Below are 25453 nucleotides of genomic sequence, written 5' to 3' on the forward strand. Positions count from 1 at the left end.
TTTTCTATGTCTGAAAAAGGTGTGAGACTTAGATATTCCTGACTAGCTTTCTTAAAGTGGGATGTCCATGATTCCTGCTTATAGGCAGCTTCATAAATTCATCCTTTTGGTCAGCAGGTGAGAGTGAACAGAGTTAATCCACATTAACAGGGCCAAATAACTAATTCCTAAATCACTATGAAATAATGCATTTTTCTCTGCAAATTAAGTACAGTGAGCTGATTGATTTTTTTAGAGACAGCCCAATTTAAAACACCACTTGTCATCCAAAATAGTTTCTCTGGGTAGATTTTATTTCCAACTTCCTGGTATAATCAATTACAAAGAAGCTATGACTTAATTGGTCAGATTTGGCATGAATCAAGAGAATCTGTACTCTCCATTCTCTTCTCAAAACCACCTGTGACTCTTTTATAGAACATCAGGTTCCATGGTAGAAAGTCAAAGGAAGGGATATCTAGAAATAACTGTTAATGGCCAAAGATAGCTGCTATATCAGAGATCTACCAGGCAATGACCAAATGGCTGTCAAAAACTGACTTGCAAGATATGGTAATTTCTGCCTTCAGAATATGCCAATCTAATAATAACAATAATGTGTCTGGAAGTCCATGAACTTTCCAATTATTCAGAAAGCTCTGTGTATATTTCAATAATAATTTGCCTTTTAGCTTAAACCAATAAGCACATAAGAGGAACCAAAGTATGTATTTTCAATAATTTGATTTCCACACTGTAATATGCCAGTTCTCACATAAATTTAAGAACATACCAGAAGTAAAATCATTGGCAAGATAAAGTAGGAAACAAAGAGGGTATCTAATTTATTTCTTCAGGAATAATGATTTCTGAATTTGGTTTATATAGTAATTAGATGACTTCTTTAAGTATATTTCAACAGCATTTAGTTTTCATAGTTCCAAACTGTACTGCAAGCTGCAATCTTCAAGAATGCTAAATGTATCATATGCTATAAGTTTTTTAAGCTGCTCATTAGTGGATCATAATTTTACACTTCATTTAAAATAGTCTTAAAAACATTCTTGCACAATAAAAAGTTTTACACAGTAATTAAGAGCCCAGTTGACAAAATCTAAGAAGTTCAATTCCCTCATGAGGAACTATCTTTTTGGATTGTTGCATTTCAGTTAATGTTATAGTTTGCCAAACATGCATTTTGTATTACAGTGTCTTACTGAATTTTTGTTCTCTTTATGCATGCTTGCCCTTGAACAGATAGATGATGAACTTTTTAATCCTGATTATGTTGAAGTTGATCGAATAATGGATATTTCACATAGCAAGGATGATAATGGAGAGGTAAGTTTATTTTAAAAAAATTGCAGTTGTTTGACAGCAAATTAAAATGAAAATACAATTTATGACATACTTCATTTTAATTTGCTGTAGATGGGTATTTCTGTGATAGACCCCATACATTTTTGGATATGCATTAATTATGCTACTTGAACATCCATATGCTTCGCCTAGTCAAAATGTTGCCATATCAGTTTTTATTAATGATAGCAATATGTCAAGAGATAATGTGGAAAATATAGGAATAGGAAATAAAGTGGAAGATAACTTGGTTACAGTGTCAAGATTTTATTTTGTAATGCATATTGCATTTGTGCTTCATGGAAACTTTAAAGTTTGGCTTGTGTAATAATACTGTTATATTTCCTTTTTGAATAGTACTTATTTTTTACTGTTCTCCATATAAGTTAAAGTTTCAAAATTCATAAAAGACACAGACTTTCTGAAAAATAAATTACGTAAAATGAATTATAATTAAACATGTATGATGTAATTATTTGAAAGTTTCAAATTTAGGAAGTGCTCTTAAGTGACATATTTATTAAGCATTCTATATTAATTATACTGTTGTCAAATCATTGTTAAGAATCAATTTTATTATCATTCTATCCTTATACTGGGTATATATATTATAATAGGTTTTAGGTAGCACATTAGCATATGGAAGACCCCATACTTTATAATGCTTTCTTTGTCACTACTTACATAAGGCAGTTATAAATTATTTTAATTATGGGCAGTAGAATGTTTTCTAGAGCAGTGTATCTTCAAGTGTGGTCCAAGGACGCCTGGGGATCCATCAAGAACTTCTCAGGGGTCTGCAAAATCAAATTTATTTGCCAACCTATGTTGAAAATAATACAATATTAAAATCTCATCAAACAATCATGAGAAGAGGTAACAGCAAAGAATGCATAATTTTTAATTCGGTAAATATTGATAAATATAACCCATACAGACAAAAGCTGTTTTAGATTCCTCCATAATTTTTAAAAGTAGAAAGGGTCATGAGAGGAAAAAAATTAAGAAACACTGTTCTAGAGTATTTTCCCCTTTTAAATCTATGGGGAAAATAATTCTCACTACTTTCAGTCTTCAGGAAAAACTTTATTTTGAAACACAGCATCACCTTATTCTTCATTGTGGGTGTTGTGATTTACTTATATGAATTCTGCTCATGCACACTAGCCCATGCATAGATTTCCAAATTTAAGGTTTTTGGCAGGAGACTTGCGTATTCCACAGCATCTTTTATAGCGAGAATCTGGGCTTTTGTTCAAACATCAGTTCTGTTTTCAGTGTTCCAGTGATAGTTCCTTGGCAGCTCACCTTGGGTGGGTTTTTGTTGTTGTTTTGTTGTTGTTTTGAAATGGACTTTGCCAACAGTCTGGTGTTGCATTTCCACCCAAAAATCTGCTTATTGGTATTTCCTCAAGTCCAATTTTACACTCAGTCCTGCAAATATTGGCACTATCATCAACTTTAGGTCTGCCTATACTACCTTTATCTCATTACAGGTAGTCCTTGACCATTTGTTCAGCAACTGTTCGAAGTTACAGCGGTGCTGAACAAAGGGACTTATGACCGGTCCCTGAAGTTATGGCCATGTCAGTGCCCACCCCCCAGTCAAATGATCAAAATTCAGGTGCTTGGCATCCTGCCCGCACTTAGAACTGCAGGGGTGCTTCAAGTCCCCTCACCCGCCTATCTCTGCCCCCATCTGTGCCCTTTTGGCCTTTGCTGCCCTGTGCACCACCTCTCCAGCTGACCTTCACTGTCTTCTTGCTCCTCCTGCCAACCAAGCATGCCTGGCCTGGCCCTTCGTGAGGCAGCTGCTGGCCACACAAGGCTTTCTTCTCCAGGTTGCGCACGTAGTTTCCTCACAAGACCTGGGAAAGACAGCCTCATGTGGCTAGCAACTGCCTTGTGAAAGGCCAGGGTGGGCGCACCTTGTCAGCAGCGAGAGCAAGACGACGAAGGTCAGCTGAGGCAGCAGAGTGCAAGGTGGCAGCGGCCTTGGAGTGCAGGATGGCGAGGATGACTGCAGCTGGGCCTGGGCTGTGGCAGCTGTGGCTTTGCGCTGCACTGCTGGACCAGGCTGGGGTTGGGCTTCACACTGTGCTGTGGCTCAGGGGCAAAGCTACGCAAAGGGACTTCTTGGTATGCCACTGCTCTGGGCTGCAAGCAGCAGCCCCGAGCCTCAGCATGAAACCCAGCCCCAGCCTGGCCCAGCAGCATGGCATAAAGGAGCTTCTTTGCACGAAGGGCCAGGCTGGGCACGCCTGATCAGCAGCTTGAGCAAAAAGATGGCAAAAGTCAGCTGGGGCAACAGAGCACAGGGCAGCAAGGGTCTCAGAGTGCAGGGTGGCGATGGCAGCTTGGACTGTGCTGGGTGGCACAGCTTCCTGGGCTGGCTGTGGCTTTCTGCCATGCTGCTGGGCCGGGCTAGGGCCGGGCTTTGCACTATGTAGGGCTTTACGCTAAGCTGCGGCTCAGGGGCTTCTTGCAGCCACAGAGCCATGGCACGTCAAGAAGCCCCTGAGCCTCAGCATGGCAAACAGCCCCAGAGCCATGTGGTTCTGAAGCTCCTTGCTGCCCCCCAAGGCAGGGTGCAGGGCGGCCAAAAGGGCTGAGATGAAGGGGGAGATAGGTGGATGGGAGGAGTTGGAAGCAGTCCCTTACCTTACTGAGGCCCAGGACTGAGTGTCATGAGCCACAATTCAGAGTCTGACTCTGAATCTGATTCTGACAATGTTGCTGCAGCTGAGCCTGTGGAATGTCAGTCTCAGGAATCATTAAGCCATGATGCATCTGAGGCTGATCAGCCACAGGCATCTCCTGATCAGCTGGAGCAATCAGATGACGAGGCACAACCCCCAAGCCCCAGATCCAGACACATGCAGAGGCGAGCAGAGCATCGTCAATCAAGGAGGCTCCTCACAAGGCAAAGGGTGAGGCCTGAATAATTGCAGCCAGCTGCCAGCAGAGAGATTTATGCTTTTTGCCTTCAATCTCTGTTGGAAAGCAACTGTTTGAAAACCTAGCTCATCTTTTGGGTGCATCCTGTTCTTGAATTCCTGACTTCTGGAGTGGCTGACTACCCAGCTTGGCTTTGTGACTTCTGGCAACATAACTAGGCTACTCTTTTGCTTCTTGGATTGCAAACGGTACTTTACTTTGCTAAGTCTTCAGTTTGCAACTTGTCTTCTGTTATCCGCTTCTACTCCTTGGCAACTGTGTCTGCTACCTTGAAACAGAATACTGAGGGGGATCAAGCCCAGAATGGATTGGGTTGAGTCCTTCGCTAACAACCAGTGGAATTCACTTAATAACAGCAACAGAGAATGCTGGGATTGCCATCGTTAAGCAATGCAGTTATGTGACATTACACTTTACAACTGCATCGCTTAGCGATGGAAATTCCAGTCCCAATTGTGATGATAAGTCAAGAACTACCTGTACTGTGCTTTCCCATTCCAATCTTGCAGAGAAATGTACTACTTAATAGTGGCAGGCTTCCTGACTTGTTTTCTGTAGGAAATTTGTGACCTCTCTTCTGCCATTTGTTGCTTGTGTAGTCCAGTACCCATTTCTTCATTAACTGGAACAGATCTCTCTCATGTGTATTTTCTATATCTTTTGGATGCAACACACTATCAATATTATAAGGTATCACAGTCTTCTATAATTTCTTCATATCTGTTTCACCAGATTTTTTTTCCATTGTGGCCAGTTAAACCAAGACAGAAAAGGCTTTTTGGTTTCCATCTTTACCTTCATCTTTTCATCAGCATATTTTTCCAGACAATGACAAAAGTAACAAATAAGTAAGACATTCCTATGGAAAGTCACTCTAACTAGGATTGAGCTTCACTTGCTCTCTAGCACCACATCCACAACCAGCAGTCTGAAGTTCATCTGCTTTAAGCTCTAATCAGTTCTTGATCAAACCTTCCTGTATTATCAGTGGCTGTTGATATGATTAGTGCTTCTTTCCTAGGTGGATGGCCATAGTCTAATAGTAGATGAGGAGTGTAATTCCAGTCTTTGTTCCTTATAGTTCTTTCCAAACCGTATAGAATATGTATTTTTGCTGATCTTATGTGTATTTTTTATGTTTTTAACCCATGTTATCTGGCCAAGTTGTTTAGTGAGCGGGTGACCATATAAATTAAAGAAATAACTGTGAATGCAGAAGTAGGGGATCAAGCCCTGATATTTCTGGTGAAGACATTAGATCTTACACTAAGGAAATTATTTGAAAGGTAATGTTCAAACTAGAGGCTTCCAAGGGAAGATGGCGGACTGAAGACAGCTCTGCTGATAAGTGGAGCCGACGTTTGCAGCATTTTACAAGGAAGCCAAAGCAGATTGGCTCCTTGTGATCCTTTCTGGATTAAGGAGAGAGACATGAGATTGCCCAAGCTGTTTCTCCTTATGGTTGTGGGGGAACACTGGGTGAGTGAGTGCTTTCAATCCTCAATATAAGAATATGAAGATCTACTTTTATAATCTTTAAGAACTAAAACAACAAAAAGTAAGAATAGGTTTTGGCTACAGAAAGTTTTAAGGGCTCAGAAAACGTTGGAGTTCTGGACTTTGAATATTAAGATTTTGAAACTATTTTTTTAAAAAAATAAAAATATGCTCATGGAAAAGAAAAATTGTTTTATGAGGTTGGAGTTATAAGTTAACCAATTTATAATGGCGTTTAGAGACATCTTTGAAGAGCTGCATACAGACTTGTGTCATGAAATGTCAGCTATGTTGTGTCTGTGTTGAGAACAGTTTGCTCTGAAATGAAGTTATTAAAGAACAAGATATGCAGCAAAATTTGCTTGAGGAAAATATAGAGACTTTGAATAAGAATCTGTCACCAGACACAGAGAAAACTGGATGAGGTTCTAAAAATCAAGAAGGAAATAAAAATGATAATGCCAGAAAACAATTGGAATAATTCCCCTTTGTTGGATTTACAGAAGAGACTGTTTAAAATGGTAAAGAAGTTTGTAACAAGGATTAACAATCATATGACTAGATTACAGAGAAAGACTGCCCTGTATAGAAGAAAAAAAGCGTACAAAGTCAGTTTATTTGATCAAGGATAAAATGGGATGTGTTGTTATTCTGGGTGGATATTGGTACCATTTTATGACCCTTTTAACCCTAACTATAACAAAATCCCATTTAAAAGTCATAGGTGAGATGTGGAATGTGGAATGTTGAACTTTATATGTGTTAATTAATGTTAACATTTTAGAGCTTTGTTTGGATCTTTTGTTAGTAACTGGATTGAAGAAGACAGTACTTACTTGAATTGCCTACTGTTAAGAAATGGGTTATGGGATGAAGAGTTTTATATTTCTGAACTAAGAGGTGAAGAGATTAGAGAACTATTTATACTTCCCATAATGAGGGTGGGGAGTTATTTTCTGGGGGGGGGGGGTTATACATATTTTTTGGCATTTCTTTTATATCTTTTTTTCTTTTAGTCTGTATTATCTTTTATTGCTTTATTCAAAACTTTTAATAAAATTATTTGACCAAAAAACCCAAACAAACTAGAGGTGGAACATTCAGGATCTGGTATTTTTAGCTAGTTCAAGGTTCCACAGTTATGCTGGTCTGGATAACAATATTCCCAGTGTTACTTGTTGGCCAAGGATTCTTGCTTAAAACCAAAGTATCTTCAAGATTCAAAAGGCCTGAAAACTTGTATCAGGTACTAGAGGAGGGCTATGTTTTTTTTTAAACTCAATAAGACTTAAAACATCTCAACCTTAGTGGCAGTAAACTAGCAATAATATACTTGTACCTTGGGATAATAAATTACTAGGCTTGCTTCACTAAGTATTATTATTATCCTTATGAAAAAAAATTCTTTCTTTGCTTTTGTGCTTGATAACAAGGAGATAGCAATTGTTAAGGCAATTTACATTGCTAAACAGTAAATGTTGTTCATAACTCCAGAGACTGTGCTGCAGAAACCTTGAGTGGTGCAGTTGCCCTTCAGCATCACACATGGCTTCACTTCAATGAACTCTCACAGGAGACTCAGGCCTGAGCTGAGGATTTACTATAATTTATTTAGTTAGAAGATCAACTAACTATAGGCATGCTAGACTGTCCAAAACCAATATTTTGGTGTTTATGGAATATGATATTGTCTGCAGAGGAAAATGTGTCCATTAGACCAGATCAAATCATAGGACATTCTTCAAATCAGCTAGATCCAGGCACCAAATCCACAGACCAAGCTGGGATTCCAGGCAGCACTTTTGATTCCCTTGGCACAATTAGTTCATTCTTCCAAAATTTTATGGTTGAAATTCTATTATAATGAATTTATGAACAGTGATCTCCCACAGTAACCACACAGACTATTTCTGTTCTTCTCTTCGATGCCTGCTCTGAGTCCCAGAAATCTGCCCTTGTGCAAAAAGATAGGGTCTGTTCTCCATAGAATAACTGGAAAGTGAGTCTCTCTGAGTTATTCCAGGGCAAGTTTCTATTCTTATATTGAAGAAAATGGTGACTTTTATCAGGTCCTTGATCTTCTGGATGCAAATGCCAATCTGCAGATAACCAAGTTTCATATGGTTTCATTTTGACTTCATTCATTCATTCATTCATTCATTCATTCATTCATTCATTCATTCATTCATTCAATTTGTATGCCACCCATCTCCCCCAGCAGGTGACTCTGGGCAGCTTTTGTTTTTAAAGGATGCTGGTTTGCCTCAACAGACTGGATTGATACTTATTTTTACAATTATGTTGCTCCCAACCATCAGCAGTAATTTATACAGTAGTCAGAGTGGTTAATATTCCATATTGATTTTCTGTTGTTCCTTTTGGTATAATGATAGCTGTTTAAAGTTTTGCTGTGTGATAGAGAATCTGCTCCTCCAGAGTATCTTCACATTTTTATATCTGGATTTTTGGTTGTTGGTGGGACTCCTGCATCAAAGAATTAAGAATCCATTCTGTTTTGCTCCACTTGGAATGATTGGGTTTGCTGATTAATTATAAAAAGTGCTAACTTTCTCCCACACAGGTTATCTATTTCACCGAAGCATGCTTAGATATGAACAGTGGGATTTCTTCCTGATATATACTATGTTTATTGGGGTCTCATCTCAAAGTTAACTTGCAGCTACCTTCTTTCAGACAAACGTATCCCAATATACTGGCAATTATTGCAGTTATGCCATTTGCCCATCTCCAGATCAGGATATTATGGCCCTGTTTTTTCTACAAGGTTTCAAATCAAGCAAAAGCCAGCAGTTGTTGTCTTTGGTCATCAACTTATTCTGTGGACTTTGTAATGGTAGCAGAACCTGGGTTTCTGGTTCTTGCCCTTTGTAAACCCTTTTCTATTGATACCATAACATTCCATTGATACCAATTCCATTGATACCAATGCTTCAAACACTGGGTGGTAGATACACTGTCATCATGGCAAGTGCAATGCCTTTAGACCTGGCAAGACTCTCATAATTATAGAAACTAAATGAAACTTCTAAGAATATTCAAGGCACACCAACTTTTAAGTTTCTTCTGATACAAAATAGGGGACAGGTAGCAATAAGCAATTCTGCACCCTACTGACTATCCCATTTTGTTGAACATTTTTCAGACTTTCAAATTAGATAAATCTACTTATCATATATTGGAGCACTATGGTTCATCCAGATGTGGTGATGCTCAAACTTATGGCTTGGAGATTATCAGTTTCATGTTTCAGTAGAACACATATTTGGGCTTTTAAAAAATATTCCACTCAGAAGACTTATGCTTAAAAATAGAAGTATTCAGCCTGCCTAGAGCCATCAGGGAGAATTTGGGTTGTCTTCAGTTATATTTTTGACTTCTTGTCAAAGCTAAAAGGAAAAAGAAAAGGTCTGGCTGTAGTTTCAGCTTACAAAGGTATGATTTTCAGTTGCCCAATTTTTATACACACTACTGTTAAGTAGTTCTAATGTTTTTCCACCTCATCCATTTATTATGCTGCCTTGGAATCTTTCCCTGGTGCTCACCCTGGCACATCTCAAAACCATTTGAGCTTCTGGCTCATTGTAACTGCTCTCTTGGAAAACTACTTTCCTTACTGATGATAATTCAGTACACTCACCAAAGAACTTTGTGTGCTTTGCTCTGACAGCCCTTACTTAGTTTTCTGTAAGGTCAATGATGTGTGAATTCACAGATTGTCACTCAAAGAACTGCACTTATAGGTAAGTAATCAGTAACTTTAAAAGTGATGTAATGAAGTACTTTCTCAGATTATATACTGTTTTTACACTAAAAATAGAAGTTCAGTGAAATATGCTAAGTTTTATTTAGTTTACAGAATTCCAATGCAGCTGATTATGTGCACTGACTTTCATTTAATAATTTTGTTTGCTTTTTTTCCCCCCTTTAAAAAAAAGCCTGTGACTCATTATTTGGTGAAATGGTGTTCACTTCCATATGAAGACAGCACATGGGAATTAAAGCAAGACATAGATCAAGCTAAGATTGAAGAATATGAGAGACTAGTGGCTAGGGAGCCAGAAACAGAACGTGTGGTAAGATTTAGCTTTGTATTGAAAATGTTCCTTAATAGTAGCTTAATAATGTGGTTTGTGGAAACCAGTAATATGATTTGCTGTATTTGAAATAGGAGCGACCTCCTGCTGATGACTGGAAGAAATCAGAATGTTCCAGAGAATATAAAAACAACAACAAACTCAGGGAATACCAGTTGGAAGGAGTAAACTGGCTTCTTTTCAACTGGTACAACACGTATGTAACATGCATTCATTGTAAAAAAGCAGAATGTATAGTTTGATTGCTCAAATTTAATATCCCTGAATATTTTAAAATACAGGATGTTTTAATGACCTGATTAATAAAATAGCAACTTCTGTGTCTGTGCATGAGTATATTAAACCTTAAAGTGTTTTTTTTTTCTTTTTTAAGAATGATGTTTGAGTTAACACTGTTTCAGTTCTGCATGCTCAAAAGTAAATTTCCTTGTGATAGACAGCACTCTTCTTACATTAAAACAAACTAGGGAAGTATGTTTTGTAAATCTCATTTGGGGAGCTGAATTACAATTTCATTACTGAACATTTATTAATTGCAGGCGCAACTGCATTTTAGCAGATGAAATGGGATTGGGAAAAACTATCCAGTCCATTACATTTCTCTATGAGATATACTTAAAAGGAATCCATGGTCCATTTTTGGTTATTGCCCCATTGTCTACAATCCCCAATTGGGAAAGAGAATTCCGTACTTGGACAGAGTTGAATGTTGTGGTGTATCATGGGAGCCAAGCCAGTCGAAGGACAATTCAGTCATATGAAATGTACTTCAAAGACCCACAGGTGAATGAATATTCTTAGTATAATAAAAGATGACTTCTAAAAAACTATTTTTCCTAGTTGGTTATTGCCTTTTATTGTTTCAAAAAATAAAGTCAGGATTAGAAAAGGATTGCCAAGGGGAGATGTTTTCCATAAATTCTGCACATACAGGTATTACTCTGTTAAGATTTCGTAAATTAGGGTAGGATACACTTTTCCCACTGTGATTAGGCAAAATTAAGAATTATTTCTAAGTATGAAATCAAAAAATCAGGAGTCTGGTACCACTTTTTCCAGCTAACACATTTTATTAAAAAACATAAGCTCCCTTCATCAGATTCATAGAGTGGCTAGACTGATGTAGGATGTAAATTGAGGTGGGTGGAGAGGAGTGGAAAACAGGTTGTTTATGTAGATCCAGATTACTAATAGGGCTTTCCTCCCACAATTTTCACATTATCAATATTCTTTAGGATACTGGTACTGTTGGTACTGTTTATAAAGAATCCACAGTGTTATGGTGGCTTTCAACTTCCAAAGCAAATTGTTTAGGGAATCTGAAAGTTTAAGGGCAGATTTAGGTATTATCCACATCTCTCTCATCATTAGTCACTGAATATTTTTGAAAGAAAACTTAGGTTCCTTTGCACCATAGATAAGGTTGTTTAAACCTTGTATAATAATTTCTATACTTTTAGGGTCGTGTAATTAAAGGATCATACAAATTTCATGCCATCATTACAACATTTGAAATGATTTTGACTGATTGTCCTGAGCTCCGTAACATTCCATGGCGTTGTGTGATCATTGATGAAGCTCACAGGCTGAAGAACAGAAATTGTAAGCTGCTAGAAGGGCTCAAAATGATGGACCTGGTGGGTATTGATACTCTTAAAACTCCAAGAGAAGTCTTTTAATTCTGGCCATTTGAATTCCAGTTTTTGTTGTTAAAATTCTTGTCATTAGTAATAAATTAAAATTACAATTTTCCTGCTTGAAAGAAGGCTATGAAGCACCTACATTTGTTCATTAGCCCACTTTAGAGAATCCATTGATAATATCTAAATGCAGTTGCAAAAAAGGAAAAAAATGGACATGAAACCATTTGAAATTTGAAAGTTCCCGGCTCTCTTATTTTTTTGCAGGAACACAAGGTGCTTCTAACAGGTACTCCTTTGCAAAACACTGTAGAAGAGCTTTTTAGCTTGCTCCATTTCTTGGAACCAAGTCGTTTTCCTTCAGAAACCACTTTCATGCAAGAGTTTGGTGATCTAAAAACTGAGGAACAGGTAAATTATTCCACAGTATTTATTTCCAATCATATCGAAGTACTGCCAATTGCTACCAAAAAAAAAGTAATGTGGGGAGAACAAAAATAAGCAAAATAATTTGTTATTTTTCTATAACTCTGTCAAATTATTTGTTTCTTCATTTAAATTTATTGGGCACCCAACTCCAGTGGACTCTGGGCAGTGTAGAACACTAGAAAAAACCATAAAAATAGCTAAAACATTAAATCAGACAGACATGGAAAATAAGATTTAGAAAAATGTTCTAAAAGTTATTTCCTAGTCTCATGATCACTTAGGTAGCAGGGGACTCAGCCTCCTTCTCCCTAGAGCAATCATTAGCGTAAGCAGATGGATAACATAAGGCAAACTTCCTCAGAAACCTAACCTTTTGAGTTCAAGAACAGAAGCTACTGTCTCAGAACCAATCACTGAAGGATTTATTCTAGGCTGAGAGGAACCAGTCAGTTTTCCCTCATCCAAAAAGCCCTCCCTGCATCAGTTTGAAAAATTGGTATATTTGTGTTGCTTTTCGTTTCAGTGTATATCCTTCATGGGGGGAAGGGGAGAGGGGGAAGGAGGTGTGGGCCATTTCAATCCCTCCCACTCCTGTATGCATACCACAGCTTCATGGAAAGAGACCTTCTCCAGCCATGTTCTTTTCTAGCTTCTGTTCAGAAATATTGAAGTTTGCAGGACAGACGCTTTCTAGTATTTACAGTGCAGTTGACAGCACTGAAATGTATTCTGTATTGGTTCTCTAGTCAAAACAAAACACAGATAATATTGCAAATTAGGGAAATATCTCCAATTACTGGTCTCAGAAGCCAGCCAAATTTGAGTAATCAGGAATGAAGCATTCAGTTGAAAATGAGGTGTCTCAATCCAAGGACTAAAACGGAAGGACAGAGAGACTCATTCCTGGTTTTATGGAAGAAGAAAAGCAAAGTTAGAGTATTGCTTGCATTTATTTTGGATAAAATGATTTTAACAATATGATATGGTTATCCCAAACTGGTAGTTTGGGAAAGAGTTTTGTAGCAGCCATTCTAAATACATTTACTGGAAAATCCCTTTGATCTTAATACATGTCTGAATACGTCTGAATAAAACTGCAAAAAATTATGCTGACAAATAAAGTTCTTAATTTAGTTTGTCAAATACTGAAGAAATATTAGACAATAATAGTCACAAATTTTGAAAAATTCCTTATATTAGAGTAACAGTTTTATTTTTATTGGAACAAAAATGTTTCATGACTAGTAGGTTTTATGCTTTATTATTATTGTGAAAAAGTGAATTTAAACTTTCAAAAATTATACTGATTTGTAATTTTTAAAAACTTTCTGTATGAATGTAAACAGTTCAATTAACTTTACTGGAATATGAGGGTCAACCTATTATTATTTAAAATGTATTAATATTTACAGTGGTATTCAAAACACTAAGCAAAATAATAGCAACTATTTAAAAACAGAGCAATTTCTACAGCACTTAAAACAGCTTGAATAATAAGTCAACTGGGAATTTAGCTGTTAGTTCTGTGCACCTGGAGATTAGTGGATTGGAGAAACCCAATAAAGAATTTTTTTAAAATGAAGTATGCAAAAAAAAGTTACTAGTGTGTTAGCTTGCACCACAGCATTACAAAATGTTATATCCTATTGCAGAAGAAAGATAGAATATAACCATAATACATTGTTTAATAAATGTAGTATGTAATCTACAAGGATTTTTAAAATGTTGGCTGTACTATTGTGGTATCACAATATTATATTGGCCTCTCTTATTTACTACAATTTAATTATACTGAAAAATGTAGGCATGATTAAATCTCATATGATTAAGATTTTTTTAGTCATATAATAACTCTAGTGCATGTTCATTGCTCTCTGAATATGTGAATTCTAGTTCTATGTTAGTTAATATAGTGTTTTAGTACATGTTAATATGGTAAACAATGCTTAACAGATCTTTGTTTACCAGACTTTGTATACAATGGACAAATATTCAGTTCAGACTTCATCCCATTAACAGGGTAATGTACATTAAATCAAGAGTGCTTCTGTTAAATTGGGATTTTACTGCAAATGCTACCATGTCAATTATGTAATTATGCAAATGATGTAAATTCTGATTTAATGGACATTTGGATTTAATAGACACCTCATTTCCCCAAATCGTGTGTTAAATAGAAATTTTAGTGTAATTAAGTTATTTTGCAATTACTGTTTATGAATGATGTCAGCAATTATGGAAATATTTTCATGTTTCCAAAAATTGCAGCATAATAGGAAATTATGGGAAGACATGCATAATACATAAGGGTACTTATAATAAGAATTGAAAAATGTAATATAAATATTTGTTTTATCAGGTTCAAAAACTCCAAGCAATCTTAAAACCAATGATGTTGAGAAGGCTCAAAGAAGATGTGGAGAAGAACCTGGCACCCAAGGAAGAAACTATTATTGAAGTTGAATTGACAAACATTCAGAAAAAATACTACAGAGCTATTCTTGAAAAGAATTTCACATTTTTGTCAAAAGGAGGTGGTCAAGCAAATGTTCCTAATCTGTTAAACACTATGATGGAATTGAGAAAATGTTGCAACCATCCATACCTTATAAATGGTATGCTGATTTCCCTTATTTTACAAAAATATAACTCTGCAAGGACTATAATATATTTATTTATTTAATACTGCCACCCATCTCTCTTGCATATGACTCTGGGCAGCGTACACAAAACCCAGCTAACAGTCACAGCCTTCCACCATTAAAATCAATTAAAAACAGTTAAAAGCTACATTTGAAGAATATAATAACAAAAAGACAGGGGAGAATGCAGTCTAGCTATATACAGTGTAATCATTTAATGGGCTCCACACTTCCTTGGGATCCCCAAACCCAATGACACATCCACGCTTTGCCTTCTGGAAGGCCAGCAGGGTTGGGGCCAATCTCACCTCAAGGAGAAAGATGTTGCAGAGGGAGGGTGCCACAACAGAAAAGGCTCTCTTTCTAGATCCTACCAAATGAAGCTCCTTGGCTGACAGGATCCACAACATGCCCCTTCTGCCAGACCTGATGGGTTCGGTAGATATAATTGAGGAGAGGCAAGTATTTATATATAATTGAGGAGAGGAGAGTATTTATGAACTGAAGTTGGAAATAAATATAATTATATAATTATATCTACTTCAGTAAACAAAGTATAGAGAAGAAGCAGAGCAGGAATCAGTTTTGTAGAATTATAAGCAGCAGCAAGAAGTTCTAGGTATGCAAGTTAATTAAAGCTACCAAAAGTGCTTGCAAATCATCTTGCTGACCCTTGTCAATATTTATCCTGCTTCAATGTCCTAAAAAATGTGTGACTTCCTGTTAAGAACTCTGGTATGAGCATGTCATGTCCCAAGAAGTACTTATATCTACTTTAATGTGGATAAATAACAGTATTTTATATTTTCATTGTGTATTTGTTTGCAAATGTAGTATTTTGGAACTCTATCCACCATCATTAACTTGTGTGAAAAGATCATTAAATTAAATTGTAAGTTAAAACTCTTTCTGAGGAAACTAGATGTGTAAATACTGACCTTGATAAAAATGATCAGAAAGTAAAGTAAGATCCTTCATTTTCTACAAGAATTCTTGAAGTACCTTTAGTTATTCCTATAATACATCACTGTAGAAATCTAACTCTTTCCCATTAGCTACCATTGTGCCATTAGGTCAACAGTGAATAGTACAAATCTTTGGTCAAATAGGTAAATACTATGCCTTTAAAGAAGTATGATTTAGAAATGATTGTTAAGTACTAATTGGTAACCACCTTTTACTTTACTGGGTGGGTGGGTGGAGGGTCTAGTGTAGTCCAATGGCAGAATTTTACCATATGCAGATTTTTTACAGCAAATCATAGATACTAAGCTTGAGCTTAACCAAGTTCACTACTTTCTTTGACTGTTTGCTTATTTGGCAACTTTCTGTTGGAAAAAAAAGGACAAACTAAATGTTGAAGATGAAACCTGGGCAAGAAAGCATCAGTAAATGAATGTTTCATCACTTTCTGTTGAGAAGATCACTGTTTCTGTTTGGAATGATTCATGGACACAAATCTATATTATTTACAGGCTTTCAATTTTTAAAAAAAAACAAATTGTATTTTTGAAGTGGCTCTAAATGTTCTGTGCCATTCAATCTCCAAATGTCAGGTCTAGCTAAATATCAACTTACTTGAATGATTGTATCCTTGCCTTGTGACAATAATCAACTCAGCTGCCTTTCTTGTACCTTCTTCAAGCCAGGTGCCATTATTTTCATCAAAGATTTCATATATGTAAATGTATATATACACACATACAGTACTGTGCAAAAGTTAGGCAAGTGTGAAAAAATGCTATGAAGTAAGAATGCTTTCAAAAATATATATTGTAATTGTTTGTTTATCAATTTACAAAATTCAAAGTGAACAAACAGAAGAAAAATCTAAATCAAATCAATATTTGGTGCAACTACCCTTTGGCTTCAAACCAGCATCAATTCTTACACTTGCGCACTTTATATACTTGAACAAAGTCAGGGATCTTGTAGGATTAGAGTCAGGTGGATGATTAACCAATTATACCAAGCAGGTGCTAATGATCATCAATTTCATATGTAAGTTGAAACACAGTCATTAACTGAAACAGAAACAGCTGTGTAGGAGGCTTAAAACTGGGTGAGGAACAGCCAAACTCTGCTACTAAGGTGAGGCTGTAGAAGACAGGTTTATGTCAGAGGTTGTACACCATGGCAAGACTGAGCACAGCAACAAGACACAAGGTAGTTAGACTGCATCAGCAAGGTCTCTCCCAGGCAAAAATTGCAAAGCAGACTGGCGTTTCAAGATGTGCTGTTCAAGCTCTTTTGAAGAAGCACAAAGAGATGGGCAATGCTGAGGACTGTAGATGTAGTGGTTGGCCACGGAAACCTAATGCAGCAGATGAAAGACACAACATGCTTACTTTCCTTTGACATTGGAAGATGTCCAGCAGTGCCATCAGCACAGAACTGGTGGAAACCAGTGGGACCCAGGTATACCCATCTACTGTTTGGAAAAGTCTGGCCAGAAGTGATCTTCGTGGAAGAATTGTGGCCAAAAAGCCATTGCTCTGATGTGGAAACAAGGCTAAGCAAGTCAACTATGTGTGAAAGCATAGGGACTGGGGTGCAGAAAAGTGGCAGCAGGTGCTCTGGACTGTTGAGTTCAAATTTGAAAGATTTGGGTGTAGCAGGAGGCAGTTTGTTTGCCGAAGGGCTGGAGAGTAGTACAATAATGAGTGTCTGCAGGCAACAGTGAAGCATGGTGGAGGTTCCTTGCATGTTTGGGGCTGCATTTCTGCAAATGGAATTGGAGATTTGGTCAGGATCAGTGGTGTCCTCAATGCTGAGAAATATAGGCAGATACTTATCCATCATGCTGTACCATCAGGGAAGTGTGTGATTGGAGTCCTGGAAGTGATGGTTAGGCCCCCACAGAGCCTTGATCTCAACATCATCGAGTCTGTCTGGGATTACATGTAGAGACAGAAGGATTTGAGGCAGCCTACATCCACAGGAGATCTGCGGTTACTTGTCCAAGATGTTTGGAACAACCTACCTGCTGAGTTCCTTCAAAAACTGCAAGTGCACCTAGAAGAATTAATACTGTTCTGAAGGTCACTGCCAATCTCACTCGAAGAGTGACTCTGGGTGGTTTACAATAAAAACAAGAATAAATACTAATAAAATACAATAAAACAGTGTTAATAAATAAATAATGTATTCCAAGGAATAGCTGGTAAATGAAAAGTTATTAGTCTACGGGAGCCTCTTCAGGGTGCTACCCACCCCCAGGGCTGGTTACCCCTTCTCCCACCCCATGCAAGTTGGCACAGCCAGGTCTTCACCCCTTGCTGGGAGAGTGGGGGCTCGCCTCACTTCTGGGGGGAGAGTGTTTCATAGGGTGGGGGCAACAGCAGAGAAGGCTCTCTTCCTGGGCCCTGCCAGGCAACTTTCTTTTATGGGCAGGATCCGCACATACCTTCTCTGCCTGACCGGTAGGATGGGTAGATGTAATTACTTTTAAAAGGGCATTTGTTTTTGTCAACAATTGCCTTGTAAGTTAATAAGTGTAAAACACTGCCTAGACACTTGTCGCATCTCAATTGAAGCACATAATAAAAAATCAAGTCAGCTTATTAATATATAGAAATCATGGTTCATTCAATGAAAAAAGCAGAATAAATGTTAATAGATTTTGATCTAATGTTAGATCAAAGCATAACATTGTCTAAACTAAAATAATTCTATATCTGTGGTAGTGATTAGAAATATTGATTTAAGAAACAAGTATGGATTTCTGCTTTCCACTGTGGATGTCTATTACAAACTAGATACAACAGAATTCTAATGCTCCGTTGCACGAATGTTCCTGCTGTATGATACTGCTTATTTCCCACATTGAGTTTCTTGTAATTGTTTTTCACTAATAGTATGTTGATGTCATTGATGCATTATGTTCTTGTTTTCAGTATTAAGATAACCAGATTACAACAAAAAACAGCCATATTTTAAGCTTGCAAAGACCCTTATAATAGGGATTTTAAGATTTGAGTTTTTTTTAATATACTTCTCTACCAAATGACCAAACCTTCCAGGTTCTGGTTGAATTCCAATGAGATAACTCATATTTAATGAAGTGGTAGAGGAACCATGAATTGCCTAGTGTGTGTTGCCCTTATTTTGTTAGATTGTACCTATACACTTTTCTTATGGGGACATCTTTACTGTCATTGTGATCTGCAGCTATTCATTTTGCTACAAAATAGTCCTTACCTGGTAGATATTGAAGTCATTCAATTTGGGATTTGTTTCTTACTAGAATGCAGTTAATGTAACGTGTAATTTGGATGGTTAGTAAAAACCATGGTTATGTGAAAACACTTTTTAAAAAAAGAATTGGTTTTGCCATTACATTCTCTGTCTAGCTGTTATATATTGTACTTATGTTCTTAATTTACTAATTAATTATTCAATCATTCTCTGCTCCCTAATTTGTTATGACTTCTGGCTTGGCACCTCTGTGTTGTTGTGAAACTTGTTTGCTGGAAGCTTTGCTTTGCTTTTATTGTTTGTATTTATGTATTTTCCATGTTAAATTTAAATAAATGCAGCTATATAAATACATATTTACATATAAAACTCTTAAACATTGTATGGGAAACTGGAAGTAAATTCATAGTTTTATTAATAAAACCTTTGGAGTATTCACATATTGCTGTCCAATCTTTGCAGGTGCTGAAGAGAAAATTTTGGAAGAGTTTAAAGAAACACACAATCCTGACTCTCCAGATTTTCAGCTCCAGGCAATGATCCAGGCTGCTGGCAAGCTAGTACTGATTGACAAGTTGCTGCCAAAATTGAAGGCTGGTGGCCACAGGGTGCTTATCTTTTCCCAGATGGTGCGCTGCTTGGACATACTGGAAGACTACCTCATTCAAAGACGGTGAGAACAACAATATAATTTAAGTTTAGGAAATAATGGTTGTTCATCGTTCTATCAAGTATTTAACCTGTATTGCACAGAGAAGGAAAATTTTATAGGAATATTTTACAGTAAAGTAGGAAAATACCTAAAGAAAACAATAATTGTGTTATTAATTCTAATTCTTTGCTTATAAGTCATAGTGTATCACCTTTTACTTTAGACTTTATAATGCTTTTAGAATAAAACAAGATTAGAACTTGTTTTCTATTGTATCTAATATTAGACTCTAGTAAAAATTAGTCCATAAAACAGTCACTAATAAGTAATAGATTTTCAAAAATGTTTTGTTCCTTTATTATTCTTTTGAATTGCAACAATTTTTAGCCTCTTAATTCTGGGTGAAATAGCCAATTAAGTATATCAGTAACATTTTTTTTCCTGTAACTTTGTGTAATTTTCTGAAATTTGGCATACATTTTTAAAACAAGAAAAATGTCTGTAAAAGGAAGAACATGGGAATGATGCCCTTCTTGTAACCTCTCCTTCTCCCCACTCATTTTGTATACTTCCCTTTACATGCTAGAACTGAAATTTGAGCTGCAAAGTTGCAAACATTAATAAGAAGAAAAGCTGTATTTGCTGAGTAGAGAACAATGCTTTCAGTCTTGAATTACTGGCACAGAGGGTATATTTTTTTAATACCACTTTGTTTTTATAGGTATCCTTATGAACGAATTGATGGCAGAGTGAGAGGCAACCTTCGTCAAGCAGCTATTGATAGGTTTTCCAGACCTGATTCTGACAGATTTGTTTTTCTACTATGCACAAGAGCAGGTGGCTTGGGGATTAATCTTACTGCTGCTGATACCTGCATCATTTTTGATTCAGATTGGAATCCTCAAAATGATCTTCAGGTAATATTGTAAAAGGCAGTGGACACAGTCTATTTTCTTAGTGTTCCTCCATTAGAATTTATTGCTCAGGTAGTACATTCTGTTTGAGCTCTTCAAAATTCTTAAAACAAAGCGTTGTTCTAACATTTGTTCATTTTGCTACTTATTTTAATGCGTTAAAAAAAAATACATCTCATTTCATAATTTTCCAGGCTCAGGCTCGATGTCACAGGATAGGACAGAGCAAATCAGTGAAAATCTACAGATTAATAACAAGGAATTCTTATGAAAGGGAAATGTTTGATAAAGCAAGCTTAAAACTTGGTCTTGATAAAGCTGTGCTTCAATCCATGAGCGGAAGAGAAAATGCTACAAATGGGGTAAAAATATATCTCTCCTCTCCTCTCCTCTCCTCTCCTCTCCTCTCCTCTCCTCTCCTCTCCTCTCCTCTCCTCTCACATTTATAGCTTTTAAAAAAAGCATAATGTTTCTCTTGAGTAGAGTTTCACTCCTGATGATTACACAGATATGTCCATGTTGTTTTATTTGCAATAATATGGAATATAGTAGTTGCTCATATTCTTCTTTTAGGGTATTTATTCAACTTCTCAGTCTAGTCTACAGCTCTGGGAATTCCTGATAGTCTTCTATCCAAATATTAACAGGGTTTGATCCCACTTTCAGCCAAAACTATATTGGTGCTGCCATTTATTGCCATATATTCTAAATTTCATTTATTCATTAATTGAAGAAAGATCTTTTTCTGTACCTCTTTCCTTACTATATAATATGTTAATATTATACTTTATTCTGTGTGTACTTTATTCATTTCAAAAATAATTGTCAGAGCTGATAATTGTGTATATTTTATTCAAAAAATATTTGACAGAGCAACTATATAACCCTATCCAAGCATTCCACCTAAATGTTCTAATTAAGAAAGAAGTAGTAAGTAGTGAAGCAATATTTATCACAATGCCTTTCATGTTCAGTTGCTTTAAAAAAAAAAAATCCTTTTGTGGACATTGAGAGGGAATAAGTGTAGACCAGCTATCACTTTATTTTAAATTTCATCAAAGGTTGGGAGCGTGGCAGAGGAATGAGATAGTTATGATCCAGCAGATCCACAGCTTCACTTCAACTTTAGGAAAAGGTGGCCTCCTCAACCAGCAGGAAGGAAAGTACCATTTTGAATTTCTCCTTCTGACTTCAAAGGAGAAATGATACTGGGATAAAATTCCAAAGACCATAGAATTGTTTCCTAATCCTAATTATACTTATTAAGAAAATAAAAGATTGTTTCTTCAGTAGGTGATAAATATTAAAACAAAAATAAAAATGCAACTCTTCTCCTCACACATTATAGGTTCAGCAGCTTTCCAAAAAAGAAATAGAGGATCTTTTGAGGAAAGGAGCTTATGGTGCTTTAATGGATGAAGAAGATGAAGGGTCCAAATTCTGTGAAGAGGATATAGATCAAATTCTTTTGAGGCGAACACACACAATCACAATTGAGTCTGAGGGAAAAGGCTCCACATTTGCAAAGGTGGGTATTAAAGATAATAATTTTCTAGATTAATCAGAAGCATGTATGAATTATCTTTCCCATGGATAATCTTGAATATAGGCATACCCTTAAATTCCACCATAGCAAACACTAAAATGTCAGTGTTCCAAATCCTGTATGGATGTAGAATTCATTGAGTCTGTACAAGTTTGCAAGTTGAAACATGAATATAATTTGAAAGCAATTCCCCTTCTATAAAATACTTGGAAACTTTATAGGAAAGCCCTGAAGAAAAACAGAAGAATCTATAAAGTATCTGAAATATGTAATTTCATACCTTAAAGCAAGTATAAATGTCTGTTCAGTGTATACAAGAAAAAAGGTGTTTTAGAGAACCTGTAACTCAGCTGGGAATACTCAGCAGTGAACATTCATGTAGAATGTATTATGTTTTGTATCTTTAACACATGATATGGAGAACTACCTAGAATGTATACACTTTGCATAGAACATTTATTAAGAAGTTTTGTGCAGTGCTTAAGGAAGAGTAATTTATTTTACCATGAATATTCTCCATCAATGGTTTTAGAAGAAGGATGCAATTATTTGGAGAGTAAAAGACAAAGTATAAAGCAGTCATTCAACCTTCTGTGCTCCATGCTGGATACTTTTTTTGGGGGGTGACATTGCAGCAGGTAATAAAGAACACTATCTTTTTGTCACAGCACTTTCACCCAGAGAATCAGAATGTACTTTTTTTCTTCAAAGGACATTTTGCATGTTAATATTTACTTTAATCTATTTAAAACTCAGACAGTTATTTCATTTGTTTCTGGCAGACAGGGATCTGTCATCATCCTCATCTTGAGGATACTGCTGAATGAAAGCAGTAATGCTGTACAGCTACTCTAGCAGTATATAAAGCATTCAAAGTGAAGTGGTTTGCGCCCCAAACATCTAATAAACACTTCTGGTAGAATCAGAACAGCTTTAAAACAGGTTTTGTGAGGTCAAAATATTTTACGCACCTCTGGTCACTATCTGTTTCTTTGGATCTCTGGTTCTGTGTGACACAGAACTGCCTATTTTTTATTTATTTTTCTATTTTTGTTCTGCAGACATGAAAACAAAGGTGAACAAAGACAAAATATTTTTCATTACATGAGTGTGTATATATTGCAGGCTTTAATCAAGCTATTGTGTTATTTTGTTTTAGGCTAGTTTTGTTGCATCTGGTAACAGAACAGATATTTCTTTAGATGATCCTAATTTCTGGCAGAAGTGGGCAAAAAAAGCCGAACTTGACATTGAAGCCTTAAATGGAAGGGTAAGAAATTTAAACTTACCTATTTTATTTAATTTGCTAAAATATATTTATTATTCCTATTTAAACAAAAATACCTTTTTATTTTTGTTATAGAACAATCTAGTTATTGATACTCCAAGAATAAGAAAGCAAACTAGATTATACAGTGCAGTCAAAGAAGATGAACTGATGGAATTTTCAGACCTCGAAAGTGATTCTGAAGAAAAACCTAGTATAAAACTTCGTAGGCCACAGGACAAATCCCAGGGATATGCAAGGAGTGAATGTTTTAGAGTAGAAAAAAATCTTTTGGTCTATGGGTAAGTAAAATGACCTGAAAAACAAAACAATATTCAAGGCTTGTATACTATTTGGCCCTTACTAGTTATATATGGTGGTAACTTACTGCACATATAGACTAGAAACAAAAGTCTCATATAACAGATGCTGTTTCTTGGAATACATTACTTTCCTTGACAGCGAACAGTGGAAGAACTTGGTTTGCATGCATGATGCTGAATTGTTAGACTATAGTCTTGATTTTCCCATTCATTCATCTGTCCGTTTGTTCATTTATCATACCAATACATCATTTCTAAACCAAATTCATTGTTAAAAACATTCTAAAGTGAGAAACAATTAGAAAATTATTTACAATAAGTAAAAAACAATCTAAATGTTGATGGTGATGATTATGATGATACAACTCAGTAGAATCTCCAGAAAACCAATGTATTTAAACATGTAAACAGCAAAAATAATAATGATATGTAGTATTAATAAGTAGAGTAGCTCAGATTTAACCAGCAGACTACGTAAAAAGTTGCATTTTTAGTTAGTTCTAAAAACTCATAAGGTTCATTGCCAGTCATAATTGAACAAAGAGGAAATTCTACAATGGGAGCTTGTCTTGAGAATGCTCTTTCTCTGGTCACCAGATAGTAGATCACTGGCAGACAGAGCACATTGAAAAGGTGTTGCTACTAAATCATAGTTGACAGGCAGATATTTAAGGGAGGAGGTCCCATATACACTTTGTATGCCATTACAGTTATATTTGATTTAGTACCTTCTGAACAGGTGTAATATCTTTGTGATAACCAAAAGTCAGTTTTTATTGGAGTGGGTCCAAATATCCTGTTTTCTTCCAAGAACATCGGCAGTTGTAGATTTACCATCTTTTCAAGGATATATTATTGAGTGGAATGAAGTAGTTAAGAACCAAATGATCCAGGGTGGGTTTTTTTAAAGTGGAGATGTTTTACCATACCTCTCAAGTTAGCTAATACCAAACCTTTTCACAGAGGTGCATTTACTGTACTCTGGTTCCAACCACCTGCGCTCATCCAGCTAGATCCAATCGGCCATGAAGGACAGGAATTGAGAAGATACATGATGGAATGCACAGCTTCAGACATTTTGTCCAACTGTGGCATCTGGGTCGAAATGAAAAAGCGGAGTTTTATATCTAAATGCCCTTGTGAGTGTGTTTGTGGGCTCCAACAGCCTGTTTGTAGGAGTAGAATTTAAAAGTCCCCAAACAACACAGCATTATTCTGCCAGATGGCTACAGATGAGAATATGGAATGATGGCTGTGAAGAAACTCTTCTTCACTACCTTTACTGCTGCAAGTTAGCATGGTGAAGTTCGTTTATCTTCACATTTGATTTTCACCATTTGTACTCCAGCCATTTTGTGATATGTTTCATTGCCCATAGGCCTTCTGAAATCCAAAAAGCTTTCCAGACTTTATGTTGGCAGAGATTTTAAGAGTGATTTAGTCAGTGATCTGTTTAATTACACTATTAATATTCAAGTTAGGGCCTCAGCAGAATTGCCAGCCTTGTCACTAAGGCATTCGGGAATCTTTAACATTCCATAATTCTCCAAAACCAAATGATCCTAATAGATTCCCCTGCCTACAGGTAGATAAGAAAACTGGCAGTTCCAATCTTATCAGGGAATGCTTAGACCACAGCAAAGAGGGGATGACAACTCCCTTCGCTTTTAGGTCACTCTCTTCCTACCTTGAGGCAAAGACCAAATGAAGAATATGTTCTGCTTCCTAATGTTGAGTCAGTGACCCATTAAGACAGCTCCATGGTTTATTATAGAAGCCAACACATCACAACCCAGCACCAAAAAGCAACCCCCAAGTGAATGTTGAAATCCTCATGGACTATTGTTATCGGATTCTCCAGTTCCATGTCAGAAATCACCCTGACCAGCTGAAGAAATAGTGGAATGCACAATACACAAAACATTCTGTTTCTAT

The 25453-nt window shown here is 36.4% G+C and overlaps 1 protein-coding gene across 5 annotated transcripts in view; it reads left to right on the plus strand.

Annotated features, from left to right (window-relative positions):
- CHD7 (chromodomain helicase DNA binding protein 7) overlaps positions 1-25453 on the plus strand; it is a 203298-nt gene that overhangs the window by 150820 nt on the left and 27025 nt on the right. For all 5 annotated transcript variants that reach the window (XM_088130937.1, XM_088130933.1, XM_088130936.1 and 2 more), the window contains 13 exons: positions 1237-1320; positions 9750-9887; positions 9983-10104; positions 10448-10691; positions 11369-11545; positions 11816-11959; positions 14337-14592; positions 19279-19489; positions 20190-20385; positions 20577-20744; positions 21731-21910; positions 23088-23198; positions 23292-23497. In XM_088130937.1, the coding sequence (XP_087987063.1) occupies positions 1237-1320; positions 9750-9887; positions 9983-10104; positions 10448-10691; positions 11369-11545; positions 11816-11959; positions 14337-14592; positions 19279-19489; positions 20190-20385; positions 20577-20744; positions 21731-21910; positions 23088-23198; positions 23292-23497 (2237 nt within the window). The remainder of the gene's footprint in view (positions 1-1236; positions 1321-9749; positions 9888-9982; positions 10105-10447; positions 10692-11368; positions 11546-11815; positions 11960-14336; positions 14593-19278; positions 19490-20189; positions 20386-20576; positions 20745-21730; positions 21911-23087; positions 23199-23291; positions 23498-25453) is intronic.

This window comes from Python bivittatus, unplaced genomic scaffold, assembly GCF_059951505.1.
Source record: "Python bivittatus isolate LINGU-HERP-01145 unplaced genomic scaffold, Pbiv_v1 ctg000840_np1212, whole genome shotgun sequence".
NCBI lineage: Eukaryota > Metazoa > Chordata > Lepidosauria > Squamata > Pythonidae > Python > Python bivittatus.